Here is a 22,399-nt window from a genome sequence, read left to right on the forward strand (position 1 = left end):
CAGCCTGCATCGGTGCGACAACAACACCTTTACTTGGTTAGTTTTTTAAATTGTTAGCTCCATTTTTTACATTTATACTCTTATTCAATTCATTTTTAATATTAATTGAATCTGCTTCATATTGTGTGTTTATTGTTATGGGTTGTAATTTCATTGCCTGAAATAAAATTATTATTATTGTTATAATTATAAATTCGCCTAGTTCGCTTAAGCTTGATTTACACTTAAATTAAATACCAATTGAAAATAACTTACTTTTGTTTAGAAAGAAGGAAAGAATGGAAAATAAAACACCAATCACTCCATCAATATGGAAACTGAACATTATTTAATACAACAAGTAGATAGTAGACATAGATCACAACAGATGAAATACGATTACATTTTCTAATGTCCTATATAATTTTTTTTAAAGGATACTAGCCATATTAAATGACTAATATTCCCCTTTCCTCTCCAATTAAGCGTCAGGCTTGTGCTAGGAGTAGGTACGACAATAGTGCAACGGGCGGGATTTGAACCGTCGACCTTTTGGTTTTCAGTCCACTCCTATACCGGTTGAGCTATTGAGGCTTGTATTATTGTATACGGTATACATTTTGACATTCATTTTTATTGTTACGTTTAATTTTCAACCAGTATATACATAAAGGCAATTTAAATTCCCCAATTCCAGGCAATTATGACGTCATGACCAATTTACTGCAATACCCAGCATACCCTACCTGAAAATTTCAGCAATGTAATGCAATATAATTGCTCAAGATTGCTCCAGATTGATCCATACGTGTTGCCGAGCACCGATTGCTCAAAAAATGCCTATGTAAGCGCACCTTTATAGGTGCTTGCGCCAAGTTATGTTACGCTAATTTCTGTTTTTAAAATATTATGTACACACTGTATTAGAATCCGGTATTTGACAACTAGCCATATCAATAACTTTTCATCAAATCTCAAAATGCGCGATTAGTATGCGAGATTGTATGAAATACCGGTATGTGACGTCACAATCATTAGACGTCCTTTTTTTAATTTCATCGATAATTTAAAATGGTTTTCGCACATAAAATTAATAAACATGATTTTTGGCGTTTTTATACATAATGGTACGGAATCCCTCGTGCGCGTGTCGACTCGCACTTGGCCGTTGTTTTCTACTTTTTATGTTATACGTCATGGTCAATCCATGGCAGCACTGCGTTCTAGCCGTTTTGTCTTCGAGTGTCTTAGCGAAGTTTTAATGCTGTTTTCGGGAAAGTGAAAAGGGACAAACCATATAACAAAAATATTTTAAAATAATTACATAAAATAAGTTGGCGCAACCAATCGGCATATTTACAGTACGCAGCAGAAAATAATTTACATCGACCTTTGGAAAGAGATAGCGATTTCGTAGAGCATTGTCTCTGTCATTGAGACCGACAAAACGTCACATATGACTGTATAATATAATAATAATAAAATAAAAAAAAAATTTAATAAAAAAATATTTACAGGTTACAACAAATTCAGGTAGGTATAATCATAAACTCGAAGCTTGAGTTTTTCCGTATACCGAAGCCGTTAACATTAGGTATCTACACGTAACACATTTATCTAATTAAAAGCTAAATAACAATTACTTATACGTACATTACGTATGAGTGACAGAGACAACGTTCTACAAAGCCGAAATCTTATTTCTGCCGCGTACTGTACGAAGTTTTTGTAAGCGTATCCTTTACACCCTGCATACGTAGTACCAAACTTTAGTTTCTTAATTAATTACTAAATTATAGAAAAACTTATTTCTAGTTTTTAATTTTTTTAACCACACATTCGCGGTTGTCGGATGTTTTCTTTTACTTGTACTATGTGATGTTGTAACCTGCCTTCTAGATCAACGGGAAATACCCTGTAGGGTTCGATTCCCCTTGTCTTGGCAGACACGATAGATAGGCAGATAGACAGACAGATAGACAGAAAGTGATCCTACAAGGGTTCCTTTTTTTCGTAAGATATAGAAAAAAATATTACTTATACAAATATTTGTGAGATCAAGTTGGGATCAAAAAAGTGAATTATCTCGAAGATATAGATTGTTGGTCCACAAAAAAGTGAATTATCTTTAAGTTATAGATTGTTAGTTCAAAAAAGTGAATTATCCTGAAGATATATTAGATTGTTGGTCCAAAAAATGAATTGTCTTGAAGATATAGATAGTTGGTCCAAAAAAGTGAATTATCTTGAAGATATAGATTGTTGGTCCAAAAAAATTAATTATCTTGAAGATATAGATTGTTAGTCACACGTCAAAGATAACTACGCAAAAGCAATAACATAAGGAAACTGCCTATCTGGCGGGGGAAAACGTACTTAGTGTGTGCACTCAATTCGTACGACCAGAATTCATACGTTTACGCACGATACAAATTCGAATCCAAAGTGTGGTTAACCTTATATTCTAAATATATAGCATGATGTTGCTCTGGCGTAAAACAGCCATAACAGCCATATCTATACATATCCTATCGATTACTTTAGTGCACTGTAGAAACATAAATAACATATATTCTAGTTAGTGTAAGTGGCACTGCCGTTCTAATTAGATATAAAATAAATAAAATAAATAAATATATAAGTTCACAAAGTTGCACATAGGATACATTTTAATAATTTTTTTGTTTCAATTTTTTTGCTGTAAATACATAATAATTATAACTAATTGACATAAAGGACATTCCGCAACCCTGTAAATATTGCACATTTGGTAGTAATAAAAACTTACAAACTAACTAACTAACTAACAAGTCGTAACTTAAAGCTACGACTGCATCCCTATGTGTATTGTATGGCATAAGTAGCTACGTTAAACCTAGGTACAAAACAACAACGAATACATTCTTCTTTGTGTTAATTTTTTGTGTTATAAGGATCTATATAAGTTTTCTGTTTATTTAATATGTTATATTGTAATATGTATTAATGTAATAAATATAATTGTAAATCTAGAAGGATTATGTAAATAAATTCGTTTCTTACAAAACAATTTCAAACATAGCTGTTAGAACCTTAATTAAAAATAAGTAGGTATAAATACAAATATTTTTAATAATATAGATGCCTATTATTAATTTATGTATGTAGTTATAAAGCTCAAGAGAGTATCAAAAGTGAAATTTCGTAGGCGGACCATAATTTGAGTAAAATTAAGTATAAAATTCGGGGGAAGTATAAAAGAGTAGTCGGGCGTCAACTAAACACCGATGAGTATAGCCGGGTGAGAGATATTATAGGTATATAATACAATTGATATCTTTCTTGTGATCATTTTTAGGGCAAATTAGTTTTGCCAATATACGAACATTTTGTTCTAAAATTGGGCATGGCCATTTACCTTACATATGATTTTTTTTTTTTATTACCAACAAAGAATGTTTAACAAATCCAATTTAGACACAGCAAAAAACCACGAAGGTTTAAAAAGTGTCATGATTATGGCTTACTTATACATATTATATAGAATACTTGAATCATTTTCTTGATGATTTCTTTCATACTAACATGTAATAATAATAATGTTAAACATGTATTTAAAAACATCAAGTATGTTAGCAAAATGTAAATTTAAGTAGTTATACAACTTCATGCGCATACCTATGTACCTACCACCGACAAAATAAAATCTTTAAGATTGTACCCAATATAACTATTAGCCATTTCTCATATTGTGTTTGTAAGCTGCAATAGGGTCTTGGACTGTAGTAATAAAATGATGATGAGATGTTAATGTGGCTAGAATTCATTATTAAAGAGAATAATTTTAAGAAATCATTAATTTTATTTATTTTTTGGGACCCTGAGATACAGGTTTTGCAAACTTACTTCAGGGTCCCTGGCACAATTTTAAAAATACCTTTTAAAACAAATAAATCATTTCATTTCATTTATTTTTATCATGAACGTCACGCTGTACGGAAGGTGAATAATGACATCACAATCTGTAAACGACAATTTTTTTACCTAAAGATAGAGTAAATTCTACAGGAAAATATTTTTTATGTTATGTTAAATATTTGTCGTTTATGCCATGTGACGTCATTAATCGCTTTCTGTACAGTGCAGCGTGACGTTAATAAAAAAATATTTTTAAAATGAACAAAAATTATATATTTTTTAAATTATTCTCTTGAATAATAATTATATTGCATGCTAATAGGCAGAATTTCGCTGTACCTTTTTGTTTTTGTAACATCTCAACTGAGATTTGCAATAAAGAAATTTGTATTGTATTGTATTGTAAAAAAAATGAATTCTAGCCCCATAAACTACCGCTCAATTCCTCGGTGCCTGAAGACGAATGTCTTTAACCAGTGTGTTCTTCCCGCCCTCACCTATGGTGCTGAAACGTGGACACTGACAAACGACCTTGTTCACAAATTCAAAGTCGCTCAGCGAGCTATGGAGAGGCTATTGGCTATGTTAGGAGTTTCTCTGAGGGATAAGATCTGAAATGAGGAGATCCGCAGGAGAACCTAGGTCACTGACATAGCCCAAACCATTAGCAAGCTAAAGTGGCAGTGGGCAGGTCATGCCTGTCGTAGAGGCGATGACCGTTGGAGCCGGAAAGTCTTTGAGGCAAGCGTAGTGTGAGACGCCCTCCAGCACGATGGACCGACGATATAAAGAGGCTGGCGGGAAGGGGCTGGATGAGGAAGGCTGAGTACCGGGTGTGGTGGCGCTCTTTAGGGAAGGCCTATGTCCAACAGTGGACGTCCACAGGCTAATGATGATGATGATGAAACTACCGCCATACAAAAAATCACATCATTTTATTACTACAGTCCAAGACCCTATTGCAACGCGTCTCGCGGTTACATTCAGATGCGACTATTTGATTGGCGCACTACGAGGTACATCAATTTAGTAGAGATAGTCAGGCTGGCACTGGCACACAGTGCTGAAGCCCACATACAAAGCTATCTCCTGCGGGGTGAGCTTGTAGCACCAGGCAAGACTGATCAGCACGGGGCTCTGGATCTCGGGGTAGTTGCGGGGCAGCCGGCGGCACTGGGTACACCTGTTGAACGACTGCCAATCGTTCTGCGGAATGGAAAACAACTATCTATTAGTTTTTTTATATAGAGATAGCGAGCAAACATACGTACAACATCTACACATACATACATTTTTTTAAATTCTTTTTTTACAAAAAGGGGACGATATTTGGCGATTGTACCTTAATCTATCTCCATTCCAAATTTCTTCCAAATCAGTTCAGCCGTTTTTGCGTGATTGTGTAACAAACATCCAAACATCCGCACTTTCATATTTATAATTACTTAACATCAGGTGACCCACCTGTTCATTTGCTCACCAAAAATCGCCTGCGTTAGGTTACATTAGGGACAGTTTTTGCATTGCAAATGTGAAGCTTGATGTGCTGTTGACTGTACATCATTATCATCATAATCAACCCATTGCCGGCTCACTACAGAGCAAGGGTCTCCTCTCAGAGTGAGCAGGGTTTTGGCCATAGTCTACCACGCTGGCCATGTACGGATTGGTAGACTTCACACACCTTTGAGAACATTATGGAGAACTCTCAGGCATGCAGGTTTCCTCACGATGTTGTCCTTCACCGTTGAAGCAAGTGATATTTAATTACTTAAAACGCACATAACTCCAAAAAGGTGCGTGCCCGGAATCGAACTCCCGACCTCCGATTAGAAGGCGGACGTCCTAACCACTAGGCTATCACAGCTTTTACGTGACGTGGACTGTAAACTAGTTAGTAATTTTATAACCTTGTTTCAGTTGTTGATAAGTTTCAAATACTTATTGTCATTACCTACATTGGTGAAGTTTAGTTCCTACTCTTAAAATAAAATATACTTAAGTATGCAAAATTCTGAATAGGTACAAAGTGTGCTGTAAAACTGTGTCACTAAAATTGTTCGCCTTCAAGTGTTCTCACACTTATTGCCGCACTCAGAGTCGCTTAATCGTTGCTTAAGGCATGAATGAGTATGAATAAGGAAGCCCTAAGTAACGATTAAGCGACTCTGAGTGCGGCTGTCAGTGTTTCAGTATAAGTAATTCATATTCAGTATTTTTGGAATCTATAAATAATTTGATTTTACTTTCACTCTTGTGTACATAAATTACTACTTACGGTCTGGGCCTTCGTTGCCTCGATTGTCATCTGCTCCGAGAGCGATATCATGTGTTTCATTGTTTGGTTGATTAATCGAGTAGCAACGTTTCTTTTGACTTGGCTTCTAAGGGTGCAAGTCGTAATAAAATATTCTTTGAATAATGCGACTGCTTCAGCTGACTCGTGGTGGCGGTCACGTGGGTAGCACATAATAAATATGTGCAAATACTGCAATCTTAGGACAGTAAGTGCCTTGTCTCTGTTCTTTTCTGAAACCATCCTGTTGGAGACTGAAAGCAAAAAACTATGCTTTATTATGCTAACGCACGGTTAAAGTAACACTAAAAAAAAAAAAGAGAAGAAGGGGGAGACGATTTAAAAGGTGGGGTTTGAAATTTGTGTAGTCCACGCGGACGAAGTCGCGAGCATAAGCTAGTTTATAATAAATTTAAAAAAAAATTGGAGTCAAATACCCAATTGATTGGCTGGCGACGGGGGATCATGATAGTGAATATCATTATCGGAGGCGGGGCGTAGGAGTTGCAAGCTTATTAAACTAAAAAGCTGTCTGTGAAAGTCATTTGTGGGAATGAGTGTAATATTTTATAATAAAATTCCACAAACAATTTAGACTTGCCTTTACACAAGTTTAAAAATTCTTTTAAAAGTGTGCTCTTAAAAAAGCATAATATTAGACATTGGAAGACTATGTAAATGATAAGAAGGCTTGGATTTGACTCGCTCCAGCAATGCACGGGGCTGCAATTGCTTGTACATTATGGTATTATAATAATATAATGATATTGTAAATTGATCTCTTGAAAAGAGCAACCGCCGAGTTTCTTGCTGGTTCTTCTCGGTAGGAACGGCATGCCGAACCAGTGGTAAACTTTTACTAGTGCTTTTGAATCGTCACCTAGTTTGGTGACGATTCAAAATCACTAGTAAAAGTTTACTTGAATAAAAATATATTCTAATCTATTCTCTAAATTAAAATACCGGCCAAGTGCGAGTCGGAGTCGCGCACGAAAGGTTCCGTACCGTTATCTATAAAATCGAGCAACAAAAAAATCCCGTTAGTTGTGTGAGAGCCCCCTTTAATATTTGTTTTAATCTATTTTTTTTAGTATTTCTTGTTATAGTGGCAACAGAAATACATCATCTGTGGAAATTTCAACTATCTATCACGGTTCATGCATGAGATACAGCCTGGTGACAGACGGACAGACAGCGGAGTCTTAGTAATACGTTCCCATTTTACCCTTTGAATAGAATAGAATAGAATAAATTTTTATTCAAGTAAACTTTTACAAGTGCTTTTGAATCGTCAACCAGTTTAACTTACCACTGGTTCGGAATGACATTCCTACCGAGAAGAACCACCAAGAAACTTTGGGTACGAAACCCTAATACACAAGAGAAACACACATAATTAGTACTTACATGTCCTTGCAAACGGATCAACACGGTTAGGTCCTTCAAACCTGTGTACCAAGTGCCGCAGAGTCCTAATCATAGATCTCGCATACCCGTTGTAAGAAGTAGGCTCTGCAAGATATTGTTATTTATACAAAAACAAGCCTCAATAGCTCAACGGGTACAGGAGTGGACTGAAAACCGAAAGGTCGACGGTTCAAACCCCGCCCGTTGCACTATTGTCGTACCTACTCCTAGCACAAGCTTTACGCTTAGTTGGAGAGGAAAGGGGAATATTAGTAATTTTTACAGGGGTAATATTCTTTAAAAAAAAAAGTTAAACTATTATAAGGCAGTGGTCCGACCGCCGACGATGCACGAGAAACGAGTAGAACTAGAAACTGTAAACAAGCTGGCAATCAGCGGGAAGCGAGTGTGTAGTTCCGATAGTTTTGTCGCCGGGCTATAAGCGAGTGTGCAAGTGCGACGAGCGATTACTCGCGCCATTCGCCCGCGGTCGCTCAGTCCTGTGCAAACATGCGCGCGCTTTACACGTGTTCTAAGCGTGCGAGCATCGCTGAACAAATATCGCTGAGTGAGTTTATTATTGAAAGCTCGTCGCTCAGCGACAAAACTAGTAACCGTCGCCGGCAGTGTGAACAGTCAGTGAGCAACTTTTGATATATGCATGTCTTTCGTTTACACGGAATGTACATTTATTGTGCGTTTCTTGAGAGAGTAAATCGCGGATAGTTAGTCGTTGTCTCACCGCGGCGCGGGCGGTTGGACCACTGCCTTACGCTACGGAGGTCGCTTCACTCGCCACCTCCCCCATCGCTTCCTTTAGCCTTGTAGGCTCGCTTCTTTTAGGACAAGCGAGAGCTTCTGGCTTAGCTTTACAAAACACTCCAGGGGTAGGATAGGGAGGAGGAGAAGACAGCGTAGAGTCGGGGTCCTCAGATTTCATTCTCGGCCACGTTCGACCTAATCTTATGCATTATTTAAAAAAAAAACCGGCCAAGTGCGAGTCAGGCTCGTGCAATGAGGGTTCCGTACTACAGTCGTATTTTTTCGACATTTTTCAGGATAATTCAAAAACTATGATACATAAAAATAAATAAAAATCTGTTTTAGCGTTTAAACTACCGTAAGTGATTTCCATTATAAATACTATCTGTCCCGGCTTACTCACGTGTGTAGTCGACGTTAGTCCGACTAGTTTCGAACCCATCCGGGGTCCTTTTTCAAGGGAGTCCGTCCGCGCACGCGCCGCGGTTTTGAGACGGACTCCCTTGAAAAAGGACCCCGGATGGGTTCGAAACTAGTCGGACTAACGTCGACTACACACGTGAGTAAGCCGGGACAGATAGTATTTATAATAAAAATCTGTTTTAGAATGCACAGGAAGACCTTTCATATGATACCTCACATCTCACCAGCGGGGGAGGGAGGGACAGAAAATTCAAAAAAACACCTCACGTAATTTATGGGATGGTGCCACGAACTGAGGCGTGAAGCTGCGACTGCGATGGTGACGCTTCCACAGCGCTACCAGTACGTCAGTCAAACTTAAGCTTCTCACGCTATAGGTACTATAGCAAAGCACAGTAAGTACCAATGCTCATATCCGCCTCATATCACTGACATACCTCTTTACTTTTTATCTTACCTCGACCCCTTCGGGAAGCGGTTGCAGTTCCAGAAGTGCCGGCTTCAGCCATTTTGTATTGAAAAATCAGTAATAATCTGAAATAAAATTACTGATTAACTGATATAATTTAAAAAAAAGCAATACATTAAGTAATAATAGAATTATTGTTTATACAATAATAGTTTCTGTCACTTTATTTTTCTGTTATTTCTGTCACTTTATTTTTCTGTTGTTTCTGTTATTTTACTTTTATGTTGTTTCTACCTATATACATTCCACATTCAGGCGACCTCCTCTATGGCGGGTGCAGCGGCCATCAGCGCCGAACAGGCCAAGAGGCGCAAATATGAAAACCTCGATGGGAGCTTCGTATTCGTGCCTTTTGGTGTGGAGACCTTGGGGCCGTGGGCCCGGGGGCTCGAGCTCTTTTTGAGGAAATTGCGAAAAGAGTTATCGAGTCAACCGGGGACCCGAGAGCTGGCAGCTACCTTGGTCAAAGAATTAGTTTGGCCATCCAAAGGGGTAATGCTGCCAGCATCTTGGGTACAATGCCTCGCTGCGGTGGTCTCGATGAGGTTTTAGATTTAATTTAATTTATTTTAGTTTTAATTTTATTTTGTTTTTTTTTTAGATTTAAGTTTATTAATAGTTTATTTGTTAACCATAATAAGATAATTAATTCATTTCTATTTCTACCTATTCATTTATTTTTTGTTCGATCCAGTACTGTTCTGTTATATTTTTCAGTTACGCCATTTAATTGAAGAGTGGAAACAGTCGATTCAAATTTTTTAATTTTTTCTATCCGTAAGAACTATCCTCATACTTCAAGGAATATTATGAAAAAGAATTAGCGAAATCGGTTTAGCTGTTCTCGAGATTTGCGATCAGCAACACACATTTTTATATAATAGAAAAGATGAGATCTGTAAATAAATGAGGGAAAAAATAATGTAATCCTATCACGTAATGGAAATTGGTAAGTATCTAAACGAGGAAAAAGAAATTCAAATTATTTATTAGATTCTACAAAATGTACCGTGGTGCGCGCTAGCTCTTAAAATAAGTACTAAAATCGTGTTTTTGACATGACAGTTGACACATACATCATTAAAATGATGAGTGAGATCTCAAAATGTATGCATCCAACAATGTATAGGTCTATATCAAGTCTATGTACCTATAGGTAGGTATTATAGTCGTGTTCGTTTGTTTTTAACCGGCTTCAAAAAAAAGGAGGAGGTTCTCAATTCGTCGGAATCTTTTTTTTTTTTTTTTTTTTAATGTATGTTCCTGGAATACTCGAAGACGCCTGGACCGATTTTGAAATTATTTTTTTTGTTTGAAAGGGTATACTTCAAAGTTGGTCCCATTTAAATTTGGTGAAGATCTGATGAACATCTTCGAAGATAGATAATGGAACTCCTCAACGGAGAAGAGTAAATTGCTCGCGATCAGTGTTAAAGCTTAGTAAACAGTAGATTTTTAACCAGGCATAGCATATTTTAATACCATGGGGCCACTAAAAATTATGAAATAAATTTTTTTTACAAAAAAAAAAAACCGACTTCGATACACAAACACTAAAAATTTAAAAATAATTTAATTTATTACCGAATATAATATAATATTATGTATACAAGAGTTAATATAGTTCCATAATAATATTTTTTGGGGTCGGTGCCAATGAGGTGGAGTCCATTGTGGAGTCTCATAAAAATATGAAGTTTAGACTATTCGCGCAGCTAAAGCTAATTGGCACCGGCACCAAAAAATAATATTATGGAACTATATTAACTCTTGTATACATAATATATTCGGTAATAAATTAAATTATTTTTCAATTTTTAGTGTTTGTGTATCGAAGTCGGTTTTTATTTTTTTTGTAATTTTTTTTTATTGTGCGCATGTACCTACACGATTTGCACATGCGCAGTCAATAAACACTACAATAAACAATAGACACTCACTTTTTGTGCTAAATGCAACGTACAGTGTGGTACAGTGCGACAAAGCTCTTTTGTCGCGTGGTGATAATCAGAACTAACGTTGCCGTCAGGTGTCCCCTTTGTTCTTGTATGAATAGTATAAGCCTTTGTTCTCCAATAGCGCCCCCCTGTCAATGTCATTCAAGTGCCAAAAGAGCCTTGTCGCACTGTACTTGGGACCAGACGGGGAGGGGTGCTACGTTGCAACGACATTTGCCGTTGCCGCAGCGGCAGCAGTGCCCGTGTGGCATCCAATACTGAAATCCACAGCGGTCTGGGGCCGCGGGTGTGGCCGTCAACAAAGCACGGAAGAGACTGCACCGGTACCACTATGCTTATCATCATCATCATCATCATCATCATCATCATCATCAACCGATAGACGTCAACTGCTGGACATAGGTTTCTTGTAGGGACTTCCATACGCCACGGTCTTGTGCCGCCTGAATCTAGCGGCTCCCTGCAACTCGTCTGATGTCGTTCGTCCTCCTAGTGGGGGGTCTTCTAACGCTGTGTCTTCCGGTGCGAGGTTGCCATTCCAGCACCTTAGGACCCCAACGTCTATCGGTTTTACAAACTAAGTGCCCTGCCCATTGTCTCTTCAGCTTCACAACCCGTTGAGCTATGTCGGTTACTCTAGTTCTCCTACGGATCTCCTCATTTCTGATTTGATCACGTAGAGAAACTCCAAGCATAGCTCTCTCCATCGCCCGCTGAGTGACTCTATGCTTAAGTAAAAAAGGTTTAGTTTGAATTGTTACCAAAGACGCTGTATGTAACTCAGCTCCACCACACTCTGAAGATGTGCGTTGCGCCGAACAGGTACCCACCTAGTATGGTACTTACCCTCTTACACACTTAATAATGAAATGAAATAATTCACACTGAACACAAATTATTAGACTCTTCCAATTTATAAATCTACACACTTAAAAATATTATCAGTCATGCAAACAAAGAAAAAATATTTGGCACAAAGAATACGTAAATAAATATCCACTGATTCTACACTCAGAAATCTAATTGATTAGCACATCACACACCTTATTGTTATTACTGAATACTTAATAAAAAATTAATTATGGGAATAAAATATGAGATAATGTACAGCGTCTGTCACAAACGGTTGCAAGGGATGCAATGCGCAGAGTCCTGCCGGAAATCTAGGGCCGCCAGGATGGCTGAATCGATCGCTGCACCCGGAACACCTACGACCTACGTCCTACATAGTGTACTTAGGTCTAGATGTTTATATTTACATCCTAGCTAGCCCTGGGAGGCGGATGAGTATTGATTGCACTCAAGTAATGAATAGGTACTGCGTTGTTACGACTTGCAAATTATCATCGGCTTTTGACGACCTCCCTGGCGCATTGGTAAACGCTGCACGGTCTTGTTGTTGGAGGTCCCGATTTGCCGGGTTCGATTTCCGGCAGGAGTGAAGGAAAACATCGTGAGGAAACCTGCATGCCTGAGATTTCTCCATAGTGTTCTCAAAGGTGTGTGAAGTCTGCCAATCTGCACTTGGCCAGCGTGGTTGACTATGGCCAAAACCCTTCTCATTCTGAGAGGAGACCCGTGCTCTGTAGTGAGCCGGCGATGGGTTGATCTCAGGAAAAACGGAACCCTTATCATTAAGGGTTCCGTTTTTCCTTTTGAGGTACGGAACCTGAAAAAGAAGGTAGGCGTGTGGAAGGTTTGATTAAAACGCATGTTCTTGAAATTCGCCATTATATTGTACAAAAATTCGTAAGTAGGAAACCCGACAGCCGTGGCGCGGCGCGTCCGTTTCGTCGAACCGTGTGCACCTATATTCGAAACGTCTCCCAAACCACGTCAGACGGGCCGCGTCACCGGCGGTGGGGTTTCCTTACGCGATTATATTAAATAACAATAAATAAATAATAAATTACTAGTATACGCATAAATAGCTAGGGGGTGCGGGCGGATGCCGCGCTCTATCACAGAGGGGGTGCAGCAGGCCTAGCATGACTACAAAACACTTTTTTTTCATAACAAGTTAACCTTTACTGCTGGTAACTTTGTAGGGGCATGGCAGTTTACACATGCCCCTAATAAATTTGTACCTGACATCGCGTGTGCTGTGCTACACTCGCGCCGCGAATCATCTTCATTCGTATAAGGAAGAACATTGATGTTACATTATTAATATAACAGCACTACAAACTGCGAATGGCATTTAAAATTATACCTTAGATTCGCGGCGCATACGTCGTAATTATGTCAAAATTTAAAAAAAGATCAAAACTCAAATCAGTCAAATATGGACTGACTGTTAGTGTTCGCTATAAAGCAACTGACCGAATGGTTTGTGAAAAATCCCAAGTGTGGATGGTCATATTGTCACGCAGAGGGAATCCACGACAGTGATTTATATGAGTGTAGAGTATATCAGTCATTGTCTCGATGCTAGCCTGCGAGCGTGGTCAGTTTCAATAGTGGCGGCTACTCGAAGAGCCGGCGGGCGTAGTGCCAGATGCGGAAGAAGTATTCGTCGCGTCGGAGTAAAGAACCGCGCGCGTACGAGCGGATGTCAGCGTCCATGTTGTGGTCGCGCAGCCAAGACGTGCTGGTCTGCGTGCTAAAGGACGTCGGTTCGGTCGCTTCGGTCGCCTCACCCGGCCCCTCGGACCGCACTGAGTCTGCACATACAAGAGGTACACATTAATTGAAAGACAAACCATGTTTTTTTATTATTATTTGCGTCGCTAAACTGGCTACAATTCGTAAACTTAAATACGCAACTGACTAATATATTATATATTATTATGTAAATTGAGCCTACTCGAAGCGACCACAGCATGTTTAAAAAAAGAAACAGAAACTACAAAAAAGACGTATTAAAACTATGTGAATACATGAAAAAAAACCCGCAACAATATTACAGTCACACCTGATGAAAACTGACCCTATCTGACCCGGATTCTCTAGCTAATGGCGTCAAAATGTTAAAACTGCCATAAAACTTTACTTTACTGTTCTATTTTACGATGACCGCTCAGCCTTGGTTGTAGTAGTGAGTGTACCGATAAGAGTTAACGCATGTGTGCGTAACGTAAACCGCGTCACGGTCGAGACTGAGCACCACGCACACTATAGCAATGTTTTCGTGTGCATATCGTATTCGTGAAATAGCACAATTGGTTATTTGAATCCAATTTTTTAATTACTTTATTTATTTGAATTAGGATAAAAATAATGACGTAAACTGAAAAAACTAATTAAATCGATCAAATAACAAAAAAGTTATAAGCATTTAAATATTTCTGACTAGACAGAGATAACGATATAGCATTTTGACGTCACACCTTACTAATGCCATAGTAGCTTCGTGCGGCTTTATACAAATTTTCGTTTTTCGCGAAAGAGATAGAAGACCCTCCCACTCCAAAATTAAAATGCCTGTAACTTTTTAAATCTTTGTTGGATTTTAGTATTCTTTTCAGCGTACGTCATTATTTTTATCCTAGTTTATAATAAAGTAATAATATTTATCAAAAGTAGGAAAATACCCAATTGTAGGTACGTGGTTGCGACGATTTGGTTGTGTTGTGACTTGTGCGTCTAAAATAATCTGTATATATAAAATTCAAAGTCCTGACTGACTGACTGACATATATATCAACGCACAGCCTAAACCGCTGGTCCTAGAGACATGAAATTTGGATGGTGTGTTCTTTGTAAAGAACAGGTATCCACTAAGAAAGGATTTTTTGAAATTCCACCCCTAAGTGGGTTAAATGGGGGATGGAAGTTTGTATGAAAGTCCGTCATTTTTGAAGTTACATCGATGAAAATTGGTATTTAAGCTTTCGGTTAAAAAATAAAAAATACGTGTTTCACGATTTTTGGAAATTCTACTACCAAGGGGGTTAAATAGGGGATGAAAGTTTGTATGAGAGTCCGTCATTTTTCAAGTTATTTGCATGAAAATTGGTATTTGGGTTTTCGGCAACAAATGAAGAAATATTTAGGTATTTCAGGATTTTTGGAAATTCAACCCCCACCTCGATTTTCTAAATTCCACCCGAGCGAAGCCGGGGCGGGTCAGCTAGTTATGCTCTAAAAATGAAATGAGTATTGACACTCACCCTCGCCGGGCACGACCTCGAAGGGCTCTTGCGACTCGAGCGGCTCGCTGGCGCCCACTTCGTTGACGGCGTAGATGCGGATCGCGTACGCACGGTCCTCCGTCAGGTCGCGGATGTGGAACCGCAGCGTGGCCGCGTCCACCTCGCCCACCTACAAAACGCACAATCAATTTTTTTTAAGTGAAAATTTCTATAGAGTAATATATACCTATACATCAGTCTAGACTAGTCTTTAGTTCATGACAGTTAGGGCGTATTAAAATTAGCCACAAAGTGCTGCGCGGAGGCAGCGCGGCTGCAGCGCTGCGGCCGCGCTGCTTTTTAAATCCATATAATTTTGATTGATGAACTCAGGCGCGGCTGCAGCGCGGGTGTAGCGCTGCCGTCGCACGTTTTTATTTATATGGATTTAAGAAGCAACGCTGCAGCCGCGCTGCTTACGCGCGTCACTCCTAGTCTTCCTCCTCGCCGCGTCCCCTTCTCCGTCGTCGCTGCCGCACTTCGGAGCAGTAGTTTGGAGACCGCTGGTACCTATAGCAACTGACCTGCATCCACATGGTCTTGCGCACGTCGCGCACCGCCACAGTGTAGCGCAGCAGCGGCGAGCCCCCGTCCCACTCGGGCGCGCCCCACGCTGCCGCCGCCACCGCCCCGCCCAGCGCGCGCAGCTCCAGCGGACCCGTCGGCGGCGAGGGAACCGCTGCCACACGAACATGAACAAATTATTGCATAAACAAAACTAAAAACCTCCCTGACGATCTATGGTCAATAATAGTCACATGCTAAGGTAAAAAAAATATTTTTTTATCGTTTCCTTTTTCATGTATGGACTATGGAAGCCCCCCTGAAAAATAATTTAATTAAATTTTTTATTTAATATTTGGTTTTGAGTCAACGTTCTACATCTAATACCTTTAGGTTTGTAACACTTTTCGTCTACGAGCTAGAGGCCTGTGACACCCGGACAGACAGACTGACAGACAGCAGAGTGACATTAATAGGGTTCCATTTTTACCCTTTGGGTACGGAACCCTAAAAAGAATTAATATACTCTCACTGGTATGGGGTGTATCATCCCCAATTCTCAACTTCAACTCACGGATGCTATTAAAAATTTATTTAACTTGGCTTTTCACCTAAATAAGCTACTAAGTCATCATCTGCCTAAACAGTAGGAGCACACTCACTGGCATGTGTGGCGAGGCGCACGGGCTCGCAGACTGCGGGCAGGCCCACGCCCACGGCGTTCTCGGCCGACACGCGGAACTCCAGCAGGCGACGCGCGCGGATGTTCTCCACACGGTGCTGCAGCGTGCTCGCTTGTACTGTGACCACTTTGCGCCACGCTTCCACCGACTCAGCCTGGCTCGTATCCACCTCGCGGCATTCCACTATGTAGTCTGCGGAACACGTTAAAGTTAAACCACGTTCACGACAGTTAGGAAACTTGTAACAAAACGTCACCTACACTCATCATCATCATCATCATCAACAACCAATAGACGTCCACTGCTGGACATAGGTCTCTTGTAGGGACTTCCACACGCCACGGCCTTGCGCCGCCTGAATCCAGCGGCTCCCTGCGACTCGTCCGTCCACCTAGTGGGGGGGGTCTTCCAACGCTGCGTCTTCCGGTGCGAGGTCGCCATTCCAGCACCTTGGACCCCAACGTTGATCGGTTGTACGAACTATGTGCTCTGTCCATTGCCACTTCAGCTTCGCAACCCGCTGAACTATGTCGGTTACTCTGGTTCTCTTACAGATCTCTTAGTTTCCTCCTGGTGGAGTCAAGTGCCCTGCACTTATTGTTTAAGGATTTCTGGGCGTCCAATAAAATAGTGCACTGTATTACACATTATATTTCATTAGTTAAGAGAACAATAATTAATTAGAACACAGACTCGTCTGACGAAATCACTTGTAGTCGTGTATACGAATGCCCGGTCCGCTGGTCAGTTGGTTTCGTAAGAAGTATTCTTCTTATGAAACCAACTGACTCATGCAGATTAATATTTAAAAAATATAAACTCCTCACATTACCATCTCTATACATATATGAGACGTCTGTGTTCGTACATAGGAATTTGGAGTATTTTGTCAAAAAATCCGATGTAAACCAAAATAGTATAACAAGATAGGCTTATAATGCCACAATATAATCTTAGACAAACTCAAAAATCGCCTTACGCAATGAGCATTAAAATTTATAATAAATTAGATACAAACTTAAAAAAGCTACCGACGACACATTTTAAAAGGAAGCTCTTTCAATGGTTGTGCGATGAATCGTTCTACTCTGTCTCAGATTACCTCAATTATATACCATGGAAATCATAGTGCTAATTTAAGATATGTAATTAATTAGTTGTAATTTTATAAAATAAGTTTGAATAATATACCCTACATCGTTTGTCATTGTACAAATTACCTTTAGGTGTAGATATATTATAATTAATATTTGCATGCTGAAGTATCAGTACATATGCGGGGACTATTTAGATTATAAGTATTAAGACCTTTGTAAACTACCCATATTTAGCAAATAAAATAATTTCATTTTATTTCATTTCCGCGGTCGCGTAATACGCGAGCCGTTGGTGACGCGCGACCTTCTCAACCCGGCCGTATAATCGCGGCTATCCTGAACATCCATATACACATGTGAAAAGATAGATACTTACTGGTAAGAGGGCTGCCACCGTCATATTCAGGAGACTCCCATTGCAGCGTGACTGATCGCGACGTGACGCCGCGGGTGTGCAGTCCTCTCGGTGCCGTCGGTCGTGCTGCAACGGAACACGGCACGTTACAGCAGATACAATGACCTGTGATTCTACATTACTGCTTCACTATGTGACATTAAAATAATTTTTCATAGAAAACCTACAATGGATTGAAATAAAATATGTCTGAGCTCTATGGCTACCATTTAGTGTTGAACACTGGGTTAGCGAATCACTCGGCTGGCCTGATTATCCATACTTCACACTTAATATTATAAATGCGAAAATGTGTCTGTCTGTCTGTCTGTCCGTCTGTCTGTCTGTCTGCTAGCCTTTCACAGCCCATCCGTTCAACCGTTTTTGACGAAATTTGGTAAAGCGATAGTTTGCATCCCGGGGAAGGACGTGGGAACTCTTTGATTTTCCGGGATAAAACGTGTTAGAATAGAATAGAATAGAATAAATTTTATTGCATTAACTGTGTAGGTACCTACATTAGGTGTTATACTTGTTATAAAGTTCTAACAGTTTGCCACTTTGTGGCGTGCAATACTGGTTACATACAATATTTTTAAATATTACAATTTTTAACTATTTTGTTTACTAAACTAAAAAACACATCCTAGGTACTTACATACTACACTTGAATCAATAATTTTCATAAAAATACTCATTAATATTATAAAAGGCCTTACTAATTAACCAATTTCTTAATTTATTTTTAAACATATTGCCTTCTGTTTTTTTAATATTGAGTGGTAAATGATTAAAATTTTTAACACCAAATGCAAATGCGCTTTTTGAGAAAGTGTAGCAGTTATTTTGGGGTATAATTATGTTGTATTTATATTTTGTACGCAAGTTGTCTCTTTTTGTGTTATTTCCCACAAAATACTCAGTGTTGTTTCTAATAAATATGCATAGTTCCAAAATTGTGTTCTATGCTCTTACCCGGAAAGTAAGCTAACTGTGTACCTAATAAATATCATCAAAATCGGTTAAACTGTTGGGGCCGTGAAAAGCTAGCCGATATACAGACAGACAGATTTTCGCATTTATAATATTAGTATGTATTAAAATACGCGGAATCGTTGAATTCAAAATAACACAGATGGCTGCCTGCAGTCCAACGTTGCTTGAAAATTTTAGCCTATCTTATTTTACAATCAAATACCTAAAATAAACTTTTTTTAAACTTTATTTAATTTTTTTAGGAAAGGCATTCCGAACCAGTGGTAGATGCATCCGACTATTCGAAAGTACTTGTAAAAGTTTATTTGAATAAAAAAGATTTTTATTTTTATTTATTTATTGATGACATAAAATACTTACTTGGTCCGTCTCCAAGAGTGAAGTCCTGTTCAGAAAGGTATGGCACACTGACGCCAATTTCATTCCTAGCACAGATCCTGAAGCGGTACTTGACGCGTGAGTCCAACTTGTCCAAGCGAACCTCGGTCGTCTGTGATGTGGCCATAAGGCGCCAGCCACCGGCCACGTTCGCCTCCACGTTGTAGTCCAGTACTGGGCAGCCTCCATCTGAGGCGGGCGCCCGCCATGCCAGTGTAACTGCGGTTAGTGTTCCGCCGAAGTAACCTAATGGACCCTGGGGCGCTGATGGCACGTCTGTGAAACAAACCGTTTATTTAGTCAAAATCAAAAAATTCGAACACTTCAATATCGTCAGGTCGTACTTTGAATTGGGTTTTTTTTTTTTTTTTTTTATTTGACTAACCAACAACATTTACACATACACAAGTGTTTACATACAAAAGGATTTATAACTAAAGGACACATAGCATAAACGTTAACAACTAGCTAGTACAAAAGATTTAGGTACAATGATGTTATGACTTTAAAAGGCAATTGATTGTTTTAAAAATAAATATCGCTTGTGTGAGTGATATTTCTATATAATATAAAAATGAATCACTAAATGAGTTGCTCATTGCAAATCTCGAGAACAGCTGAACCGATTTCGCTAATTCTTTTTTATAATATTCCTTGAAGTACGAGGATGGTTCTTATGGAGAAATTTTTTAAAAATTTGATTCGACTGTTAGGCGGAACGAAGTTCGCCAGGGCAGCTAGTCTTCTTCTATAATATAAAAATGAATCACTAAATGTGTTGCTCATCGCAAATATCGAGAACCGCTGAACCGATTTCGCTAATTCTTTTTTTATAGTATTCCTTGAAGTACGAGAATGGTTCTTTCTGAGAGAAAAAACCGCCCAAGTGTGAGTCAGGCTCGCGCAATGAGGGTTCCGTGCTACAGTCGTATTTTTTCGCCATTTTGCACAATAATTCAATAACTATGATGCATAAAAATAAATAAACTTACTCTCTGTAATTTTAGTAACAATAAAGTTGTTTTTAATTTAATTTTAATTTAATTTAATTTAAAAATCTGTTTTAGAACGTACAGGTAAAGACCTTTCATATGATACCCCACTTGATATAGTCACTATAACTTCGAAAGTTGAAAATACTAATTATTAGTTCATGACCACAATTTAATTTTTTTTTGTGTGATCTAACCCTAAATTCACGGTTTTCAGATTTTTCCCCAAATGTCAGCTATAAGATCTACCTACCTGCCAAATATCATGATTCTAGGTCAACGGGAAGTACCCTGTAGGTTTCTTGACAGACAGACAGACAGACAACAAAGTGATCCTATAAGGGTTCCGTTTTTCCTTTTGAGGTACGGAACCCTAATAATTCAACCGCCCCCTCAATTTTCTAAACTCCACCCGAACGAAGCCGAGGCGTTTCAGCTAGTTATTTTTAAATATTAGGTACTTCATTGGACATAACTAAAAATTTTACAGGAAAACCCAATAACTTTTTCGGACACGAACCCAAGACTACCTAGTAGCCTAGAACGTATGAATGTAATTTAGAATTTTGACTTACCGTAGACTGCCAGAGGGACTTCCACGAACGCAGTTCCAGCCTCGTTGACTGCTTCAACTGAGTACTTCCCTCCATCGGACCTCTGCAGACGTCTGATTATTACAATCGTCGTATCTTCCTCCTCCGATACTTCCACGCGCTGAACATCCACGTCTGCGCCGTCCTTCCGCCATCTAACTTCAGGCCGTGGCACGCCCGTGATGCGCGCCCTCATCGACCAAAGCTCGTCAACTCTATATACGCGCTTCACCACCTCCTCATCGATGATTGTCACTGTAGGTTTCTGTTGTATTCTGACCGTACAAGACGTTTCGATACGGCCGTACTTGTTAGTCGCAACGCAACGGTATTCGCCTTCGACTGTCGTATCGACGGTAAGGGGTAAAGAAGCGACGCGATCGCGATAAGTGCCTTTAGAACGCGGTAATGGTGAGCCGTTTATTGTCCACGTCACTGTAGGCACAGGAACTCCTCCAAATATGCATGTGAGTTCAATGCTATCACCGGGTGACGCTACTGTGTTCCTCAATGGCTTTTCAACCGTCGGAGGGCCTTCCTTTATAGTTGTCTCGATGCGAACGAATTCAGTGATCTCGGACGATTCCCCGACACCAACTTCGTTCACAGCGAAGACTCTAAATCGATACGATGATTTCGTATGGAGGTTTGTGACGCGATGCTGCGTCGATTTGATGTTTTCGATTGAAGTCCACCTATTAGGATAAATAAAACTTTTAAGTATGTAAACAAAAGAATTAAAATTTAGAACACGTTATATTTACACACGTAAACGACATTGTGGCTTATTATTTGGTCTCAATATCTAAGTATTCCACACCAGTACCCGTAGTACAAGATTTTACGTCTCACCAAACGAAACCAAATTCGAGAGAAATACTTCCGCGTTACAGTAAAATGGACCTACACAGCCTTGAATTGAAGTCAAATATTCAATGCCACTGATTTTAATTTCACAATGTTTCCGCTTGGAGCGCTGGCTGTAGAAGTGTAGACAAACTTGAGCTTTAAAACAAGGCATTTAAGATCCAGTTTACTGTAACGCGGAAGTATTTCGACTCTCGAATTTGGTTTGGTTTGGTGAGACGTAAAACCTTGTACTACGGGTACTGACCAGATACTCACTGTGTGAGCTGAATTGCACGTTATGGTGTCGTAATAAAAGCCGCTATTTCAAATATTTAATTTGCCAATTGTAATAGTAGGTACATTCTAAACCAGTTACGTTTGGGGGTAAGTAAAAGGCGGCTACTGAAAATCGGTGTTGGGGTATCTGGTACCTCAGATGTTTGCCATATAGAGGTTTGCACTGCTGTACAAGACAATATGGCCGACACCATGTTCCTATAATATTATAATGCCTCGAAAATATTTTTTATTTCTATTTCTATTTCTTTACGGGGTGGTCCTTCTAGGTACAGAAGGAGCACCCCGTAAA

The 22,399-nt window shown here is 39.3% G+C and overlaps 1 protein-coding gene and 1 pseudogene across 1 annotated transcript; both read right to left on the reverse strand.

The window, feature by feature from the left end:
* Positions 1-321: 321 nt before the first annotated feature.
* Positions 322-12,392, reverse strand: LOC138404512 (uncharacterized). Its single transcript, XM_069508731.1, has 5 exons — positions 12,038-12,392; positions 9,222-9,298; positions 7,580-7,684; positions 6,155-6,426; positions 322-5,082 (listed from the first exon to the last, which is right to left on the reverse strand). Exons 2-5 carry the CDS (start codon positions 9,271-9,273, stop codon positions 4,903-4,905), a joined length of 609 nt encoding a protein of 202 aa, XP_069364832.1. The 5' UTR covers positions 9,274-9,298; positions 12,038-12,392; the 3' UTR covers positions 322-4,902.
* A 513-nt stretch (positions 12,393-12,905) lies between these two features.
* LOC117995271 (titin-like) overlaps positions 12,906-22,399 on the reverse strand; it is a 113,709-nt pseudogene continuing 104,215 nt past the window's right edge.

This window comes from Maniola hyperantus, chromosome Z, assembly GCF_902806685.2.
Source record: "Maniola hyperantus chromosome Z, iAphHyp1.2, whole genome shotgun sequence".
NCBI classification, from domain to species: domain Eukaryota; kingdom Metazoa; phylum Arthropoda; class Insecta; order Lepidoptera; family Nymphalidae; genus Maniola; species Maniola hyperantus.

What these genes read in the sequence shown, in the direction of transcription:
- LOC138404512 (XM_069508731.1), bottom strand. Translation starts at nt 9,273, where the DNA reads ATGGCTGAAGCCGGCACTTCTGGAACTGCAACCGCTTCCCGAAGGGGT. An exon ending in TGATCCGTTTGCAAGGACAT is followed by an intron (nt 6,427 to 7,579) that starts GTAAGTACTAAT and finishes TTTTGCTTTCAG; the next exon opens with TCTCCAACAGGATGGTTTCA. An exon ending in AGGCAACGAAGGCCCAGACC is followed by an intron (nt 5,083 to 6,154) that starts GTAAGTAGTAAT and finishes TCCATTCCGCAG; the next exon opens with AACGATTGGCAGTCGTTCAA.